The sequence below is a fragment of the Bombus terrestris genome, chromosome 1 (assembly GCF_910591885.1).
Source record: "Bombus terrestris chromosome 1, iyBomTerr1.2, whole genome shotgun sequence".
NCBI lineage: Eukaryota > Metazoa > Arthropoda > Insecta > Hymenoptera > Apidae > Bombus > Bombus terrestris.
The window spans coordinates 15,203,457-15,224,942 of NC_063269.1; the positions used below are offsets into that span (position 1 = coordinate 15,203,457).

General features: G+C 36.6%; 1 protein-coding gene across 3 annotated transcripts in view; it reads left to right on the top strand.

The window, feature by feature from the left end:
* Positions 1–21,486, top strand: part of LOC100648546 — a 396,941-nt gene that overhangs the window by 364,957 nt on the left and 10,498 nt on the right. For all 3 annotated transcript variants that reach the window (XM_048409433.1, XM_048409444.1, XM_048409440.1), the window contains one exon: positions 10,368–10,478. In XM_048409433.1, coding sequence (XP_048265390.1) covers positions 10,368–10,468 — 101 coding nt within the window. In that variant the 3' untranslated portion in view covers positions 10,469–10,478. The remainder of the gene's footprint in view (positions 1–10,367; positions 10,479–21,486) is intronic.

The window sequence follows — 21,486 nt, forward strand, 5'->3', positions numbered from 1 at the left end:
TTCTAAAGAGGTCTCCAGAGGCGATCTTTCTCGACTTTTACCAGAAGGATTTTCCGATATTCGATAAGATCGATAGGGACAGCAGGAAGCGAGAAAATCGCATCTTTTTGCGGTACGGTTTCGAGATCGAGGAGTTACGAGACTAGGAAGCGACCAATAGTAAATTCCGCTGCATGATTCCGAAACGAGGCGAGGGTTTCGTCTCCAGGAAGTGTGACCACATATGAGGCGAAACGGCCCTTCTGACCTATGACCTTCCGTTTTGCCCTCCTACCCGTCGTTCTGACAAGTTTATCACCGGCCCGTGTATGGTAGACCGCTCACGTCCAACGTTCCTTTTGTCTGTATAAAAAAAAATCGCAAGAAAAGAGACAAATGATGGAAAAACAGGATGGAGAGACTCTCGTTTCAAAGGAAATTGAGAAAAATTAAATGTGTAGAGATATTTTTATAAGACCATGAGAATGTCAAAGGAAATATAATGTAGAGAACTCAAGTTTAAGACATACAACTTTTTGATGGATTGTTGTATTACATTTTACTATATTATAAACACTAGATAGCTAACAATTTGTAGTTGACTTTACAGTTTCATATACATTTGTATCTTATTTATAATGGCAACTTGTAATTGATATAATATCTGTTCAAATATAAGCAGTATTTAGGATGCAAACACTGAAACCAGTATTTACTGCAGACATGTAGAAGAACTGTGTTTACATTAAACATAAAAGAGAAAGATATCTTAAAAAGCTAACATGCACTCTATAGAGCAACCCCTATTTGTAATAATGAAACCAGTATTTACTGCAGACATGTAGAAGAACTGTGTTAACATTAAACATAAAAGAGAAAGATATCTTAAAAAGCTAACATGCACTCTATAGAACAACCCCTATTTTTAATAATTTCTGCACATCTGCGATCAATTACTTTGATATACTATTTTATTGAAGTACTTCTCCCGTTTCAATGTTATATATAAGTATTGTTCAAATGTGTTGAACAGTGTTTCTCTAATTTTCATTGAAACCGTAATCCGTAGATCAACAAAATACACACGTTTTGCGCTAATATGAAAGGATAAGACTTCATATATGCTTCGTAAGAAATCTTTAAAATGCTCAAAGGTTCATTCTGTAGTAAACCTATGAAGAATTACGAATTGACCAATCTGATAAACTTTCATTGCAAATATTCGATATATAAATATATTAATCGCTGATTATTTGATCCTGCGCTCGAAGAAAATCACACATAAAGAATGATCGAACTAAAATAAAAGTAAACGTTCTCGTCGCGGTAACAAGAGTCGACAAACTAGCGAGAAGTAAAACTCGACAGCTGCGAGGCAACGGCACGGCGGACAAACAACAAACTGCTCGTAATGCCGGAAAAGTGAAGTAAAACTCGTGAGTGGTGCACGTACCCGGAGAATGGCAAAGAAACTGCAACCGGGGGTTGAAACTTTCCGAATAAAGGAAAACGTGGATATACTTGAAGGACGACGAAATGTCTCGAGGGGGGATAAAACAGCAGGGAGAACAAGGTGAAACTCGTGTGTATCATCACGTAGAAGTTAACCAAATGACCTTACATGGAATAGAGACACCAGGGGGTAATGCTTAATGAAAACAACACGCTGAGGTTATCAGTCAGGAATTAAAGTTTATGTGCTTAGAAAATTGAAACATGTAATTTCAGACGTTTTAAGATACATAAGAAGCTCTTTAGCTAGAGGACCGTTTTATTATTATTAATGAAATTTTATAAGTTATGAACCACAAGTTACTAGTACTAATGAAGGTTGATGTATGAAATTAACAATTTATTATAACAACAAATGAAATTTTCATTAGATTAAAGCTGCGTGATTATAACGTTATTATAATGCATTATTTTAGCAAGAGGTATTTTAGTTGTACATTTTGTTATTTCTGGTATATTAACAAATTTTATTCATATTCATGTAAGAGATATTTTCCTTTCATTTTCTTAAGCTTTAGAAAATGCGTGCAATGTGTCTCTTTTGTTTTCAAATTATCGTTTAAATATACGTAATTAAATTACAGCGTTTTAGTTCATGAGAATTTCGTATTATCTTCCTGAAGATACGAGGGCAGGATAGGTTTCTCATGCAATGAATATGAAAATAAAATTACCTTCTTTTCGTGTATTATATATTTTCCAAGTTACGTATTAGAAACTCTAATTCTATAATTCTATAATGATGATAATATTGTGGAAATGAATTATAGAAAAACAGTGCGTGCATACACATCACATATGATCCTAGATCCGATTACGTCAGTCGATGTCACCGCTTAACGCTTCATTTTACCTCTCTATATCGCTCCTAGCAAGTACATACAGATAGTATCAAATCATGGATACACATAGATTGCAATGTGCGGGCAAATTCGAAAAACTAACCGGACGATCGCGATGGTCGACCGCAAACACAAGAGCTAGCAATTGGAATTCCCGGCTGCTGGCCAGGAAGTGGTCAATAGGAAGTTCTGCTACGTGCACTCGCGTCTACGAAGCCACGGAACGGCCAGGAAACGTATCCGAGTGAGTTGAATCGAAACAATTGAGCCGCAAATACATTGTGCACCGTGAATCCTCGTTGTCCATTGATTAGAGAGGCATTCATCGTGGCTAATTGCCACGAATCGACAGAACCACCCGGCTCGTGTTTTCCGCGTCTTCGAAGCGCAACTCTATGCAGAAAGGTGAATCGGTGGAATGCAAATATCCTCACCGTCAATCCTATTATTATTTTCATCGGTATGCTTGTTTCGATCCTCACAACCGCAACCGGCATATTCTCACCTCCGGAAGAGGTTTATTGAAAATCAAAACAATTTCAACAGGAATTCATCAAATTTCCACCTTCTCAAATTTCACTAAATTTGTGAAATTTATAATTTCATGATATCCGCGTTAATTACTAGGTTGCAGCTTACTACTGTCCCATGATTTATTAGTCTATTGATTACCGTATAAATGGTGGGGCTATCTACTAAATTTCCTGCGGTGTGTGTATAAATTTGTTCGAGGTGCGTACATGTAATTTTATTGTTATTGACCATCGGATCTCGTTTTTTTTGTTCTTTTTTTTTACGTGGGTAAAACCTCCATAGGCACCCACCTCCTCTGTGGAGAGAACGCAGGATAGTACCGAATTTCTAGGTTAAAACCCTCATGATGGCCATCCCAAGCGCACGTGGAGAGGTTAGGGGGTCCTGAAACGGCGAAAGCATTCATCACGGGCCCCCTCGCGCTTAACTCCGCCGTGCGTGAGCGGGAAGGGGGGCAATACCCACCCTCAACACCGCTCACAATCTACGACGTACTGTGCGGCTATTTCACGCCGCACCCGTCCTCGGTACCGTCGTATAATACCTGGTACCCTAACCAGGCAGCTGGCCATCGGATCTAACCTAACCCTAACCTAATCCCGTGGAAAGAATGTGACAAGTTAATTCTATATATATATATATATATATATATATATATATAATGTCAGAGATAAAAGAACATCGGAGCCTTCCCTTTGGAATTTTGGAAAAGACCCTTAATACTTCAATCTAGATTCTAGCATAGCCGTAATTAAGCAATTGTCGTCATTCAATCCGACTGTATTTGTTCGAGATTTATGATAGTGAGCTTAGGCTCGAGGCGACAACCAGTTGTCAAGGGATGAACGTTTTTACCATAACAAAGGTATGGAGTAATCCTATAGCTCTCCTTGAAAGAAATAGTTCTAGCGGCACGCGACAGTAAACATTTCAACGGTTTCTGTCCCGTGGCTCGCCACACGCAGACCCTATTCTTCGGGGGGTAAGATGATTACCAGATGTCGATGCATCTCCATAGTACATGTTCAGCTAGCCTGAGGATTCATAAATCTTAAGATATAGTTAACTAAATTCCTTCAAACAAATAGTCTTTGTTCCAACTACGGGAAGATAGGGGAAATCTGTTTTTCTCACGAGCAACGCTCCCCGTTAGCAACTTTCCCGCCAGGGCAGCTAGCATCTTTCTCTAACTACTAACATGGAAATTGACCAATTAAGAGCAACGTCAATCTCCCTCACTTTTCGAACAAAGGCATCTCTCTACGAATCCGATGATCTCGTGTCCTTAGACACACCCCATCATAGTTTACCTCTGCAGCATCATCGTGACGGAAAGTCGTTCTCTCGTGAGGTCACATTAACGAGTTACATAGCGTCTTTACGCTCGGTGAATATTCTATGTTTTAACAAAGAGTTAGTTCAGTAATACTTGTACCGAAGACAAGGGAGTTGGGTACAACTTGGACTTTGGAAGAAAACGCATTCTGTTATCCCGTTGACCGCGGATTCGTTATTGAACCTAGGATCATTGTAATTAGCTGCTCGAGTAACTAATTACCACGATTACTTGTCAAATTCTGTAATAATCATATTTGCACTAGTAAATATCTCCTCTATTGCATAACAATAATGTCTAATCCAAATGAAGATTCGTTTCACGTCCCTAACCCTAATCATGAACCCGACATATATATACAACATTCCCAAGTTAATATCCTGAGTTAACATTCGGTTTAGGGGGGTGTAACGAATCTTCATTTGGACTAGCCATTGTTGTTGTACAATAGAGATCATATTTAATGGTATAAATATGGTTTTTGCAGAATTTTACAAATAACCGTGGTGATTAGACACTCGAGATGCTAGTGACAATGATCTTAGGTTCAATAACGAATCCACGGCCAACGGGACAACTCTTTATTAAACGTAGAATATATTTTGAAGCACAAAATAACGTTCGCTGGGACGCTCGGTATATACTGCTCGTAAAGACGATGTGAAAAACTCTCCAAGGAGATCGCATGAATAAAAGACTGATGAAAACTTTCCTCTCTTTACGATCGCGTTCGTTTTGTTGTATACTGGTCGGGGGATACCGACAAAATTCCAATCGCCGTTGCTAGGCAGCTCCGCGTAGCAGCGATATTGTTTCTGCCCGGAGTTTGATTATTAATACAACGTGTATCCCATAATATTGACACTTCTGAGGCAAAACCACACGTGGCGTGATTTGTCCTCGAGTCCGTGTGCCGTTACAACTATATTTTTTTTAGGAGAACTATACAACTACTCTATACTTCTGTTAGGTAAAAACGTCCATCCCGTGACCGTGCTTACGTTCAGCAACCAGTTGTGTCACCTCGAGCCCACTGTAACAGATCTCGGGTAAACATAATCGGATTGAATCATAAACAACTACTTCTAAGTTGTATTATTTAAGTACAGCTATAATAAATAGTCTAGACTAAAGTATTGGGGATCTTCCCAAAAATTCCGAAAGAAAGGCCCCGATGTCCTTTCCGATGACATATATACAAAGTGTACCACGCAACTGAGCCAATATAGCTTCGTAAACATTATACATATAGCTCTAAACCGATAAAAGATAGAAAAATATAATATTTCCCTAGACACAATTGGATAGCTTCGAATAGTGACTAACTGGGATCATCTTGGTGACTTTAGTAAATTGACAAAATACAAGTTATACATTATGGATCTTTTTACGATTTTGTAATTTTTTTATCAAATAGAAAAATCAGATAATTTACAACCTGTAAAATTTATTTGAAAAGATTAATTCGTTTTATTAGAGTAATCAACTAATAGAGTAGTATGTATTTACTAATACTAGTATGTGATTAGAAATCACCCAGTGAACAGTATAGCGCTATAGAGGTAGAAGATTGATTATTTCGGGAAACATTTTAACTTTAATTTTATAAAAATATCTATCTATATAGCTCTTTTTAAACGAGAAAATTTTACGAGTTTCGTAAAACGTTTAATGACAATACCACGAAACCATATGACTTGCATCAATTGTGTAGAACACTCTCTAGAGACAAGTTGAAAGCAGCGAAACAGCAGTTGGTTTTATTACTTTGAATTAAAGCTGTCGGATGAAATTGAAAGGGTTGAAAGGGGTAGAGGATCGAAGTGACAGATTTAAAAAGGAACGAGCTGGAAGAGAAAGGATCAATGGGCTGGAAAAGGGGGCGTTCAACCCTAAGACGAGGGAAAGAAAGAGGTTGCACGTGGAACGCCAAAGGAAAACGAGAGAAGTGTGAGATGCAGAAACTAAAATGGAGGAGGATCGTTGGGCAAAGTGGGGTAGAACAAATATAAATCGAACAGATAAATCTCAAACTCTGAAGACAGACGGAGATGGGTGAAAATTGAAAGATCAAAGTGGTCGGCCAATGAAACGTTGGTAGAAAGAATTCCAGAGAGAAACTCGAAGATGGTATGTTGAGAACGCGCGAGAGGAATCGAAGTTGGTTCTGATGAAATGGTGTAGAGACACGTTAGATGCGTGAAGGTACTGAAATGAAAAATTCCAGACAGAAAACGAAATGAAGAACGATACCGTGCTCAGTGGAAAGAAATATAATGTAAACCGAAGACAAACATAAAATGACTATGTGAGATCTTGTTCATATCGTCTAAAACTAATTTTTAAAATACCTTCAAACAACTTGATATATATATTGTATAATCTAATAAACGTTTAAATAACTGTGTATGATGAAAGTGACAAGAAAACTTCAATGAGATATAGATAATTAAAAAATGGACTAAAAAAGGTCTTCATCTATCGGATTCAATTGAATTAATTTTACATAATTTGAATGGAAAAATATTTACTACACTTGAATGCGCATCAAATGATCTTAAAATGATCTTGAATAGCTTTGAGTACTCTTGAAACGGTCCTCAAACAATTGTTGATTAATCCTATTATATTAGCTCGTCCGGAAAGTCCATTCAGATTTATATTTCGATTCGATATACTTTTATTGAATTATATAGGTGCCATTTTATTCTACAACCTTTGTCTTGATTCCATTCTTCCAGGATTTTCGGCGAAAAACTTTACCATATGATCTTTCATTTCGATCAAATTCCCTAAAAATCGGAACGAACTTTCTGGGCGACCTAATAATACGATATTCCCTTTGATTAACATTGAAATAACTTTAAATAACTACTAAGCGACACTGAATAGTTTTAAGCCGGCTCTTGCACTTTGGCATTCACCTCAAAGAACGCGGATGGTCAAGAAAGCACGTTTTCTATTAGACACTCTTTGCAGACCGGAAGAAGGCTGATCTTCCAAGGTACTTGAATGATCGACAATCATAAGGTAGCTTCGAAAACTCCCCAATCTGGTTGGCTACTTTTCTATCCGGAACTCTCGGTTCCCGGATATCCGGAGATTAAGTTCCATTTCAATCTGCCGCTGAGATTCCTTTCCCGCCGGGAGTTTCATCCATCCCCATTATTATGAATTAAGCATTTCCGTGAATCGTAATGCGCATCATGGAATGTAGAATTTTCTCGTAAATACCTCCGGACTAGCAGCTTCTTGACGATATATCCCGAATAAACCGGAGGAAGGTAATGAAAGTCTCATATTTTTCACAGAATCTCGAAACAAAACTCTGGTACAATCTAGATGGCCAAAATTGGTACATGAATGATGATTTGGTCTCGAACATTTCCTTCGACTCATGGTGTTGCACAAGGTGATTCTCTCGATAATTAAGTCCATGAATTAATCAATAATCACGTTGGAACGATAATATATATTGATATGTACTATCTGTCATCAATAGATTGCCTTCTTCAATATGTGCCTAAACGCGGTTTAATCATCGAAGAAATCTCCATAGTATCTCCATATATGTAAACTGAAAACGGCAATGAGTGATCTGTGGTGTGATCAACGGCAATGTCCTTGTGTTAAATAGCGACATTAGGAGAATCCTTGATAATCGATCTCCATGATTGTACGAAAGAAAATAGATATATAAATGCGTCCTCGTTCGAAAAGAAAATACAAACTCATCCTTACTGCTAAAAATAATTAACTACGTAATGGATTCAACTAGAAGAAAATTCTCGATAAACCATCCTTCTGTATTACACTCTAATGTTCAGCCTCGAAACGGAAATCTAAGTTGTCGCAGAGTTGCACACGGCATTTCCCGTTGAACGATCGAGAAGAAGGGCTGAACTTCCCAAGAAGAAGGGCTAAACAAGAGAGAGATTGAGAAAGCTCAGATAGGCTCATGATGCAAGATCCATTAATAAGAAGCGCCTAATTTCATGAAAGCCCGGAGCTTCGAACTATTATCCAGGAAACGTAACTTGGTCGAGGAGCGATTAAACGGCCGCCACCAAAATATGTCAAGCTGCGGCGGGCTGTGTCTGACAGAAAACCTATAGACGGGGAACAACCATTAATGAAATGACAAATGTGTTCTTGTCGACGGCACGAGCAGAAACGCGCACGCGCTCGCACGAGCACTCTCGCGTGCACCAGCCAACATTTTACAATCTCTGCCATTGGTTACGCGGAAGAATAAAATATATTCAACCACGTGATTTACGCGAGTTCATGATATCGCAGCTTTCCGCAACGAAGAGCCGAGTCGATTGATCGTTCTCGCGACACCAGGCGTCGTTGGGAATTCGTATGGGCGACTTGGCGATCGATAGGCTTCGGGTAACGCCGACGAACCAATGATACTTGTAGATTTATAGCATGATATTGCAAGGTTCAACGCGATGAAAACGTTTCGCCACGAGATTTTTTACAGAAGATTTTTGATATTGATTAATTTATCGACAACTTTGTGAAACCGACAGAAGCATTAGCCGTTGAGGACTCTCGTGACGTTATTATAGTCGCTGATAATGGATAATTTCTTCCGGCGTTTCAACAGGTATAATGGAAAATTTTAAATGAAAGACTCGCGTGAATCATGAGCAAGAGCCATTTTTCATACAGTAGCTCACGAAAGTTTTCAGCGATTATAAAAACTTTTTATGAAGGTATTATATGTGTTATACGAATTATTCTGAAATTTAATTAGCATTGTAGTGAGATGCGACTATCATCATTATATTGAACAAATTTTTAAATAATCAGATAATGTATATATAGAAATTACGAGATATTCATTCAGTAAGTATAAATGTTTGTACAGATCACTAAAATATTTGATCAATGAATTATCATTATGTTAGTATGTCACAGTATTAATTCTGTGTGTGAGACCACTATTTATGTGTCACACGCTCAGAAGCAGTAATAGGGTACACAAAATATCCTGCATGCCACAGCTATCGAAACAATAACCAGATAGTAACGGAATAGCCGCCTCTGATATACACCCGACGATAACCTCTCCAGAGGGACTAAAACCTCAATATAAGAATCCTCCCAAATCAGCGCTTAATACCTTTTTTCTATGATACTCTGAACTATCACTCTGTTGCATTCGTACAATAAATTTTACTACTATATCTAAAGTTCAATTCTTTACCTTATTTGTGAAACGTTCGAACTGCGACGCGAAGAGATCACCGGTGATCTGTCAATTTCGTAATTTTTTGTGTCTCCTGAGTGACGTATGCTATGCAATTATTTTTTACTAAGTATATGTTTACAATAAATGTTTTGTATCTTTTATATATATACTTTTGAATCGAATTCAAATTTTGTCAACATAATCACAATGCGATTACGATGAGTCATGTTTCATTACTGCCGTAGCGGCATTAGAAACAGACACAAAGAACACGGCACAAAGAACAATTCTCTTTCCAACGGTTTCTTCGATATATAGCATAGCATCGCTAAAAGACTGTTTATGTGAGACCGACGAAACATAAACAAGGCCGCGATAAAGCGTAACTGCCGACAGGCCTAATGAGCCATCGATATCCCTATGGTCCTTCGCCAAATACTCGGTAGAAGGCGTACGTAGCCGCAATCACGGACGGTCACGAAGACGAGCGTAGTGGGGATGTCGAAAGATGACAAAGGAAGAAAGTGGATTAGCAGTTCAGTTATCAGTAAGCAATCGTCAGTAAGAGTCGCGTGTCGGGAGTCGGGAGTCACCGCCGTCGAATAAAACGCCGAGTATTCGTTCAGCACGTTTTACGTCCTACGCCTCACTGCGTTAATCAAATTTTTAAAAGTTACGTACAGTACGTATAATATGTTTATAAAATGTGTATAACAGAAACCAAAAAATTTAACAAGATTGTAGAAGATGGACAGATCGATGTGACGACTGAGAAAACTGTGGCTTTAGTTTTGTATCTTTTCTCGATAGGAAAGAAAATAAGAGGAAAAGGCAAGTTAACTAAAGAGTACATTAAGTTCATTCCTCGAGACTATCGCTCGCATGTGTGCAACTGGAACGAACGAGCAAAATGCAGTCAGCAGCGTTACTTAATTCAATTTCTTTTCTCTTTTGGTTCCAGGGGAGTTACCAGCCGCGGTGCACGACGGTAACGGAGTCTCCAGGGCGTTCCTCAACCTGTGGCTAATTCACTTAACGATGAGTTACGTTTTTTCCAGATGACAATACTAAGGTGAGTCAATTATCACTGAAACGATCCCGTTGAAACCTTACTGTGCATCGTTCCAACATGTCCCGATCCTTGTATAACGATAGTTAGGAGTTTTGAAGCTTTAAAGCTCAACGTTAAAGGTTAAGATTTTTAACGCCATATAAAGCTCAAACGTTACGATTCTTAAAGCTTTTGAGGTTAGTGTAAAAAATTAATAGTATTTCTGTATCTTTGATTCATGATCATTGATTGGTCTAACTTTTTTTTGTAATTAAATTATCAGGTTTTAAAACCTTAATTAATAATTTAAATTATTCATTTGCAATATTCTGAAAAGATTGTGGTAACTTGTCTCTTCGATTTTTAGTTGATTTTTACGTATATTTCTTTGATGAATAATATACCATATAAAATCGACGAGTAATATATCATACATCATATAAAAGTAATACTTCAATTTTCTTATCGAATGCAACAAAGTCTGCATATAATTTCTTTTGAATCACTCTTCTTATCCGCAATTACTACATGCATAGACAATAAGTTAGACAACAAGAGCTTTTGATATTACAGGCTTAAACATTGAAGACTTTAAACTTTTATGACAGCTTTATTACTCGAACCTTAAAAGCTCCAGTTTCGAAGCTTATTCTAGGGACACTAATCTAACCTCTCTTATCACATAAATACGTTATCAAACCCACCTAATCCGGCGAAACGATCGTAAAATGGCCTGAACAACTCGTCCTGGAGAATCGATCGGCTCGAAAAGCGAAACGCTTACCATGGAAGCTGAGCTACAATTCCAATTTGAACCTTCGTCGTGTCGTTTCACGGAAACTAGAAGAAAGATTTAACCCTAGATTCTCTCGTTTCACTGTAGAGATCCGATGATACGGTCTTGTTTTGAATCCGCGCGAATGTTTCTATGGAAACTGCATAGCAACAGCCTCTGCAATTGTATAAAACCGTCTTTGCCAATCATGGTTATTACGACGATTATTATCACGTTCCTCGTTGTCTATACGATTGCTACCGAGAAGTTTGTCTATTCGCATATTACTAATACTTCAGCGTGTCGCTTAAATCGTTCGGGGAACCCAGCCAATAGCGATTCTAGAATTGTTACGATCCGCCTTCGAATTTCGTGTATCCAATCCGCAATCGTGTCTCTTGACTTCTCTTCGATATTTGTATCTTTCGTTCGTTATTTTTAGTTTAATAGAACTCTTTTGTGTGTCTCCGCTTTTTTCACCAACTGTTTTATTTTTTGTAGTTTCTTTTTTGTCACTGGTGTATGGCTACTCTGTTTTCGCAGGCTCTGCTCGCTCTTCTTTTTTCATTCCCTTCTTTTCACGAAATGAGTAGGTTTGTTTGCGATTGGGAGCCGTTTGGTAGCATTCCACCAAGGTTTTCTTCCTTCATTTCTGTCAACTTTCCTCCACCTTGCTCGCTTTCTCTGTCCTTTATTTTCCCTTTGGCTTTTTTGCCCGGTGCGCTTTTCCTGGTCCTGGGATTTAGTGCTCCCTTCGTAACTCTCTGTTTCCGTTTCTTCACTTTGCTCTCTTTTTATCTCATCCCAAATCTTTCCCCTTTTTTCTCATTCTATCCCGTCATTCCCACTTTCCTCTGTTTTATGATCTTCCTTTTCGGTTTGTCTGTACCTTCTGTTCCATGCGCCGCTTGCTCTTTATCTTTAACACGTCGGATTTTCCGCTTTGTTCTTCTTTAAATTTCCTCTCGACGCTATGATTCCTCTTCATTTTGGTTTTCTTTTTCCTTCGCCGATCGTTTTGTTTCGTTTCACTCGCGTTTTGATTCAATTTCTACTTCACGAAGTTCCCTGTATCAAAGTATTTTCTTTTCTGCCGAACTCTTTATATCAGTCTGCCTCTTTTTTCCTTAGCCACGTCATTTATTTCTTCTTTTTTCGCTGGATGTTTCCGCAATCCGAGTTGCAGACGAGTTTTCAGATGCGCAACTCGATAGTTCATCGGCTCGAAAGAAAGTTGCGTCAAGTTTCTCTAGCTAAATCTGCCTCAATTTCCAGGGGTTTCACGTGAAAATATCCGTATGTTCATGGTTTAACGAGAAGCAAATTGATCGATTTCCACCTGATTCGTGTCGCCTAACCGATTAATCAGGTTCTTTATATTGAAACTCTTAAATTAATAACAGATAAAGTATAATAATTTTGGTTGGTTAGATCAACTTACACAGAGATAACTAAATTGTATCATACTTACATTAGCAAGCATTAGAATCGAATTAATTAAAATTGATTTTTCTTTAAAAATATCTGTTTTCTCTAGTAAAATTATTAGCCCTAAACAAAGAAATTGATGGAAATTTCTGTTTTTAAAAATGTTCTTTTTTTACTATCTTTTAATAATTAATAAAACGAAGTGATTATAAATAATTGTTTCTTTTAATAATAGAATTACAACTAGATAAAGAAATTATTACTAGAATTTATTATTCAAGAGATTGAGAATGCGAATGAATTCGTGTTCCTCAACTAACAAGTTAATATTTCGTTTCGTATTTCAGCAACTAAGAAATTTTTTCGTCCTGAAACATTTTTCATAATGCATCAGAAGATACACGCGTCTTGATATAGAAAACAACAAGTTAAGCTCGTCCATCTTCATTTCGATAACTTTCGACGAGTTTCTGGACCTCGATGGTCACGGTTATCCACATCGTTAACTAATTCAATCCTCTCGATTAAAATTTACAAGGATGCCAGTATTTTCCTAGAAACTTTCTGGAAATTCGCAGAATCCCTCAGTTTCGTCAGATTAATAATAAATAATCGGTGATCGGTGTTTCTCGGGTAAACTCCTCGCTTCGCTTCGCTTGAGTTTCGTTAACAAAAGGGAAACGTCCGTTTCTTCGCTGTAGATGGAAATCGATTTCGTCGTTTGCTTCCACCAGTCGATATAGAGTAAAATATTGCAAGGTACAGCGAGAGAAAGAAAGAGGGAGAGAGAGAGAGAGAGATTTACTACGATTTAAACGGTTGGCCTCGATCATGGAAATCAAATCTATTTAATTGGATTTTACACGATTTACGTTTCATCACTCCGTGAGCTAGTGGAATAAATAGAATGAAAGGGTTGGCTGTGAAATGTCCGCGTGAATGCCGTTTTATCATGCGTCGTTTAGCATTAATAAATTAATCGATGATCGTTAATAACCGGGAATAACTAGAAGTCTAACCAATGCAACGGATGAAATTGTGGAAGACTAAATGATGAACTTTCGAAGGTGTTTCAGGAAAAAGAAAGAGATAAATTTTGTTATATCAATTTTACTGATGACTGTCTATTGAAATATATAAATATATTTAAGGATGTTCTGCTTATTATCCATCATTAATTCTGCTAATTATCCATCACTTAGCAAAAATAACAAAAATACTGTCAAATCGCTTTATTGTATATTAAATCTTTAAGATAAAGTCCTTAAGATTAAGAATAAATAATTTAACACGCTTGAAATGAATAGATTGCACCACTTACTTCCACAATAGCATTTAATTTCATTAACAAAAGCATATTACCAAATTTCACAGTATTCTTAAATTTTCTTTATTAACACTTTGTGTACGGGTCATGAAATATCTTGTTTTTAGCAAGCCGAACATTGTAGCCGGGTCACGAGATCTCTTGTTTTCATGTTTTTTCGACTGAATCGATGACTTAAGTAACCAGAGACAAATGTTTTTGTTACGTTACCAGGGCAATGTAGCCTTGCGCATTTATGTGACAAATAATTAGTAAAACAACTGAATGTTGACATTCCTAGCATGTAAAAACAATCAGTCAGTATAGCCAGTACATCGACAGATCTGTGCCGATCGTCTACCGTACCTTATACAGTGTTTTATTGTTGTACATTTTGTTATTTCAAAGTTCGTGTTTTAATTTGTAAGGAAACAGCTTTTTCAAAATCATTTACATTTTCAATCTCTTACTGATAATTTATAATAAAAATTATTTTATGAAATAGGTCCTAATTCTATAAAAGTAGCAAAATGACACATAGATGTAAAGAAAATGAAAGTCAAAGTGAATTGTTGTATGATGACTTGTCTGATACACCAAACAACTCTTGCGATGTAAATGAATTCAGTGATAACAGCAACATTCTTGAATTAAGTAATACGATTAGATATAGAAGAAGACTGAATAAAAAATATAATACCAAATGCAAATTAAAGATGTGCATATATGCATCCTTTTGCTTGCCAAGCATGCTTCTGGTGCGTTCAAAAATGTGCGGGCCCTGGAAGCGCGTTAAGTGTGCAGAGCGCTGTACGCAATGTGTTAACAAAATCCTAGAACCATAAAAGACACGATCCTCTCCAGAATTTCACATTTAAACTTTAAGGAGACAAATTATGACAACAGCGCAGCAAGACGACACATGGCGGTGTGTCCTGTGTTTAAAAACGGTAAGCGGAAATTGCCCCTGATTTCTCATAAACTCGCGAACGGAGCAGAAAACGATCGAATGCAACCGGTAGCCTGCAGTCGTAGTTCGTTATTCTATGCTCTATGTAGCGTATGATATATTTCTCGGTTCCGTTTGGAAGATTCCGGATCCCCACGCGTCACAATTTCAATCTCGTCTCATACACACATTTGTTTCGTATCGAACGTCGATACGGTCGATGAATTAACCGATATTCATAGTTCAAGGTTTTATCAAGGGATTCCACAGTATTTCGCGGATATAGTTTCAGAGGACGGGAGAAGGAAACTGGGGAGCCATGTGACGGGTTCCGCGGAAACTGTAGCTTATGCAACACAGCCTGCGACCAGCCGTATCTCACCTTCCGTGCTTTCATTATCAGTTACCATAGATCACCGCGAGCGAGCACCAATGACGTCGCATCCGTTCATCTCTCATCGCGAACTGTCGCGCCCCTCGCCCAATGACGATCCATGTTCCGTATCGCGCTCTGTACATCGATATCGATAATGTTCATCAGAGTACAATAAACTGCAAATCATTAACTCTGCTCCCGTTTTTGCAAATCTATACTACAATCTCGTTCGAATTTTAAAAATAAGGCTTTTAATACTTTCATATGTTCGCTGCCATAATGAATTGGAACAAAGTGTCCACCAGAGATCAAATTTTATTTTTTGCACTTTTGTATAATATTTGTAATCTATTAAAATATACGCGTGTCTACTATAATAACTACTTGAGATTTATCTTCTTACGCATACGTTTATTTATTTCACAACTTAGAAAACTGTTTGGGTTAGAATCAAATGTAAATTGATCCTGAAACCCCATACGTATGTGATGCTGTAAACGAATGTGTTGATTGAAGTTGTGGTATAAAATTGATATACGTATTAATAACAATCTATTTTTCAATTATAAACTTTCAAAATTTTGAAAGATGAAACGACACGATTGAATGAAGGGTAATCCAAAAAATGTTACAGGGTTCAAGTAACGAAGAAGAAATTTTTATTTCACTTTGTAAGTGCTCGAAATTTAAAGTACGTAATATTTCTTTGTTTCTTGCATCTTATTGTGTCTTCTCTATTTTTCAATTATAAACTTTGAAAATTTTGAGAGATGAAACGACACGATTGAATGAAGGGTGATCCAAAAAATGTTGCAAGGTTCAAGAAGAAATATTTATTTGACTTTGTAAGTGCTCGAAATTTAAAGTACATAATATTTCTTTGTTTTTTGCATCTTATTGTATCTTCCTGTGTTTTGTGTCCCGTTTTTGAGAGAAACAAGGAACCTTTGTTATATTTCCTTTCGTGTGCATAGTACATAATACATATTTCAAAGGAATATGTAGAGTAAAGCGTCAGGAAATAGAGATTTAGAACATTCTGTTGCACAGTTTCTTCTTAATGTTTGTGAACTAGTGCGATTGTAGTCCGATTAACAATGCCGTAACTAACAAGATTAAGAAACGTATCCCGGCTTAATATTTTCTCTTCGCATTATCGCGCGCTTGGAACAGGAACGAAGGAACATGGAAGAACGGTGATCCGTAATGTAAACAGTTTAATAGCTGTGATTCATCGTTTAATCCAATTGCGAAACGGATTGCGTTATCTGGAACGAACCGAGTTTAAAACAAAATCAATAAATTTTCAGGGTTTGCCATCAGTCTTTAAAAATCGTTGATCCTTCGAGCTCCATTTAGAAAAGAACTTTATTTAACACTTGCCTCGTAACATTGAATTTTACTCGTGACATTTATAATTCTTATTTAATAAAGACAAGTTGTAATTATAATAAAATGTATATACTTTAACTGTGAACTTTAACTGCAGTTTCAATTTTCTATTCTGAATATTATAAATATAAAATATGTGCAATGTCTTCATATTGTGCTTCAAAAAATTCCACTTTTCCGCAGATATGTTCCTTTACAAGTCGTGAAGCTCCTGATCTTTCTCGATGCAGTAGACAGTAGATAGCAAAGATAGCCAACCACAGAATTTAATGAGGAATCCGCTTTGCACACTTTTCCAGGGGGTAATTGGCACTTCGCCTCACGCTAATTGACAGATCCATTCCTCGCCCTTTATCGCGAGTGTGAGGAATCGTCTGTAGAAAACGGGGTTACAGCTAATGTACGCTGCCATTCACCGTCGTTCCTTTCTCGTCTTATAACCGTTTTATAACCACGTTAAAAGCCACTGTCCAACTTTCGAGTCGAGTTTTCAGTCTCTGCTTCAACCGTCTTCTGAATTTATACTCAACTTTCAACATAATTAGGATTAGCTGACAATAATTAGAGTATCGTTACTACGAATGGTTCTATCATTACATCAACAGAGCAAATAACAGAGAAAAATTCCTACATGATTGATAGATTGATTTTTTATTAGTATTTATTCTAGTTATTGTGATATTTATTTTTATTATTTTGTGATAAAAAGGTTTACTTTTAAATAACAATTGAGAAAAGACGTACAAGAAATGGATCAAAGACATCATATTTATGTAACTAACGAAGGGCGCATTACTCTTCTTATTTCTGCTTCTTTCTGTCTTTTCTCATTTCATTCCATCAAGATTCCATCAAAATTCCGTCACATAGAAGTCTTCTCTTCGAATATTGTGTGAAGTATTCAAAGTGTGAATACCAAATTTCGTTCTAAAACAATGGCTGCCTATCACAAACAGCATATGATATTTAAAACTTTCCAAATTAAAAGGGGAACAGTCCCTTTTAGAAACTTTATCTTTAAAGTCACGAAATTCCTTATGTCGTAAATGTTTTCACCAAATCTCTTAGATCATACAGTTTTTCTCCTACTGTACAATAAATTGTTTCCCCACCATTGTCTACGCCGAGACGTCTTTAATTCAACAGACACGAAATTTACAGCGCTTTCCTAAGTGCTTAAACTTAATTAAACTACAACCTCGAGCTCTGCTTTCTCTCTTTTTTTTTATTTCTTCAGAAGGAACAAGCACGTGTTACTATTCAGTCGGTAGGTTTAGCACAACACTGGAATGGGAAATTACGTGTCTTTGAAGGGAACTTACTTCTCTAGTCGCGCGTCTAAAAATATATAACGAAAAATTAGAATGTTTTCCGTGACAGTATTTTTGCTCATCAACAGGAACGAACCAGGATGCGTTAAACGAGAGGGTAAATGAAGTTATGGCGGGACGAGAATTTGCAGAAGATTAAAGTCTCCCTTTCTCCGTTATTCTTTTCAGGGAATTATGTTCTCTCTTTTCTTTTTGTCCTCTCTCTCTCTCTCTCTCTCTCTCTCTCTTTTTCTATTGCTACGATATAAAGAGACGGATAGGATCGTTCGATGCTTCGAAACTCTCGAAAGCGTTTCGACGCAAATAATAGAAATTAGTTTCCGTTTGATCGAAGTTTCATTATCCATTCTTCGGTAACCATTCGTGCAGCTGACAAGCCGCTTTGCCAGTATCGTCCGAATGACGAACGAAGTCAGAATAACGAGCCACTGTTTTACTATCGCGAAATAACGATCGAACCGTGCCGTTTCCACGCTCGCTTCGTTCATCGTGCTTCTCTTTTAATGGCTGCTACCGCGAATTGTTGTTCTCCTTGGACCTTTACCCCACCATTTGCTAGAGGTTAAAAGGAACAAATAATAGAACAAATATCGGATATCGAAATGCAGGAGCTAGTCACTTTGTTGCAAACTCGTATTGGTTAATAATTTCTATGTATTAAAGATAATCAACATATTAGTATTATTTATCTATGCAATAATGAACTTAATGTATAAATAAAAATAGTCATAATACGATAAAACGATATAACGAAATCGTAAAATCAGTCGGAAATAAATCTATTTCTGGCGAGAGACTAGTGAATTGAGAAAGTGAGACAAAGTGAATACATGAAATTTCTGTCAGGAGGTTGCTACATGTTATACAAATTTGACAAACGAAACTTGTTTGTTTTCTCAATGATGTTTTTATTAATATTACTTCTAAGGAAAAGAAAATTTCTTACATTTACGTATAAGCTATATGAAGTAATAACATATTTGAAAGCAAGCTTTTCAAATTTTTGTTCTTCATTTATTTGCAAAGTCTCTATCTACATTAGAATTTTCTTCAAATAATCAATCGTGAATGTGTTAACGTTAAAGTACAAACAGATTCGAATTCCCGCACACAAAACGTTGTGTAGAGATTTATACAACAGTCGATTCAGCCGGATTCTATGTCACAGTTATCACACCTTCTGGTATCGGTTGTGATGCTATTGTGAAGGTAATTAATCGACTGTCGCGAAGCTAGGATCGCGATTAATTTGACGAAAGGCATGGATAAACGGATTGGTCGGCTTAACGAACAGAACCGCGCTGTTTTTCACACGCGTTCGAACGTGTCGGTCTCCTTTTTCCACGCCGCCAACCGTTCCAATGCTCGATCGCTGGCTGATGTCCAAAAAAGTGACCGCAAATGGAGAATCGATGGAACAAAAAGCACATTCATCGGACTCATTAATTCTGTAACTGCGTTGCCCGGCCGCGTATCTTCCTCTCCGACCGATTTATCACGTTCCAAAACGAAAGTATAAACAAAACATAGCCGCGTGGTTTTATATTCCCATGCAATTTGTAGAGTCCTTCAACATAGAGACGCGCAGCATAGGCTAAAAATTTCAAGAGCAAATATTTCATTTCTTTTATTATAGGTGCTTATTTATTATTATCGTTGTAATTATAATAATGAGAAATAGGGAATTTATTTACGATATTGCTACATACATAATATCGCGATATAACTAGAATATATCATATACATAATTTTAAATACTATTAGAATAATCGTAATAATTCATTGAACAATCGATTATCCTCTTTAATTAATCAACTTTGACCGTCTTCTTAATTTTTACCAGGATAGACGTTGGCTTTCATGTTTCACACAATGCAATAATGGTAAATATCGATATCTCGTCTACGTCACCGATTTCGATGATTTTTGAATATATCGTAGAGATCAATGTTTAGAACAAATTTTTCCTATATATGAAATCGCCGCTCGGCCTTAGTTTCCGAGATATTCCCAATGAATCGTCGGTACCATTACAGTAAATTCTGCCTATAATTGTGCATCCATATCAGTCTGAGTACTGCAAGGCGGTCCGATAATATAACACCTAATCTAAACCTAATTCTTATTTTTTATTCGTAGTTCATATGTGTGTAAACGGAGATTGGGTGGGGCGACAAACACGTTAGCTATATTTGTAACTTCACAGATAGAGATATTAGTAGTATATCTTCTTCTTATGTTTGAGTTAATTGACATCAACAATTTTTACGAATATCTTAGATACTGAGACCATGCAGAGATTATGTATATAAAAAAAGATTGTTCAAAATATTGATTTTTACTACATATTCAAAAACCATCGAAATTGTGGTGAGACGGGTGAAAAATCGATGATTACCTATTTTATTTCATAAGATATTCGATCGTTGAACTCGTCTTGATATTAATTAGGACACTATGTACTTACTTAAAATTACATTTAGGAAATCATCAAAGATCATCTAACATGATTTATAGAAATGTAAATCATTATATTTTCTACTTTAAGCAATATTTTGGTATTGCATATTTTTTTTCTTGAATCCTTGTAATCTCAACAAAAGTGGATATGTATTGGGTGTTCTAATTTTACCGATTCTCCAACCCAATTTCGACTCTCTCATACACATAACCTTTTTCAACGTAGACACAATATTTTTAAGCTTTGCCTTCGCTCTACGTAAAAATTGTTCATTTTGACGAGGTAAAAAGGAACGCGACTATATTGGCGATATCGATCGCCAAACTCAATTAAAGAGTTGAATTCATAACAATTCGTAACAATTTGGTGAGATGAAAACTTGACAAGCCTGATGAAATTCTAGAACGACATAGCCTTTCAGCTGTCATATTAAAAACCGTGTATTTTACCGAGTTTACCATGTGTTACAGTATTACCCGGTGTTCTTCACCGGGCGATTAAACTATTTCTTCACCATGTATAAATACGAAATACATGATTTTGGGAAACAGTGGTGAATAGAAACAGGTAAATAGAAACACCACTATGGTGTAAAAAAAAGATCCATTTCAAATCAATGAAATCATTACCTGTTAATACTCTGCTTTAGATATTCAACTTTCCTATCACTGCACAACTGACAGGAATAGAACATTGAATTTATTTTGCTTTGTTTCAAAGAATCAACAAATTCTATGTATCAATTTACTACACGTATCAATATATTTTTTGACATTTCTTTTTCCAGTTATCTATATATAAAAGTTCAATAACCTGAAATAGAGTGATATCGGAGATCAAAATATTTTTCTATTCTAGATATATAATATCTTTTTCTATTTTTCTATTTCCTTTGTATCCATCGAACATTGTGATAAGTTTTGCTGGAAAAAACTGGAACCCCTTGTATACAGTTAATGAAGACTGTACTTTTGGCTGATCAGGTATCGTTCCTACTACTAGACTGCCGTT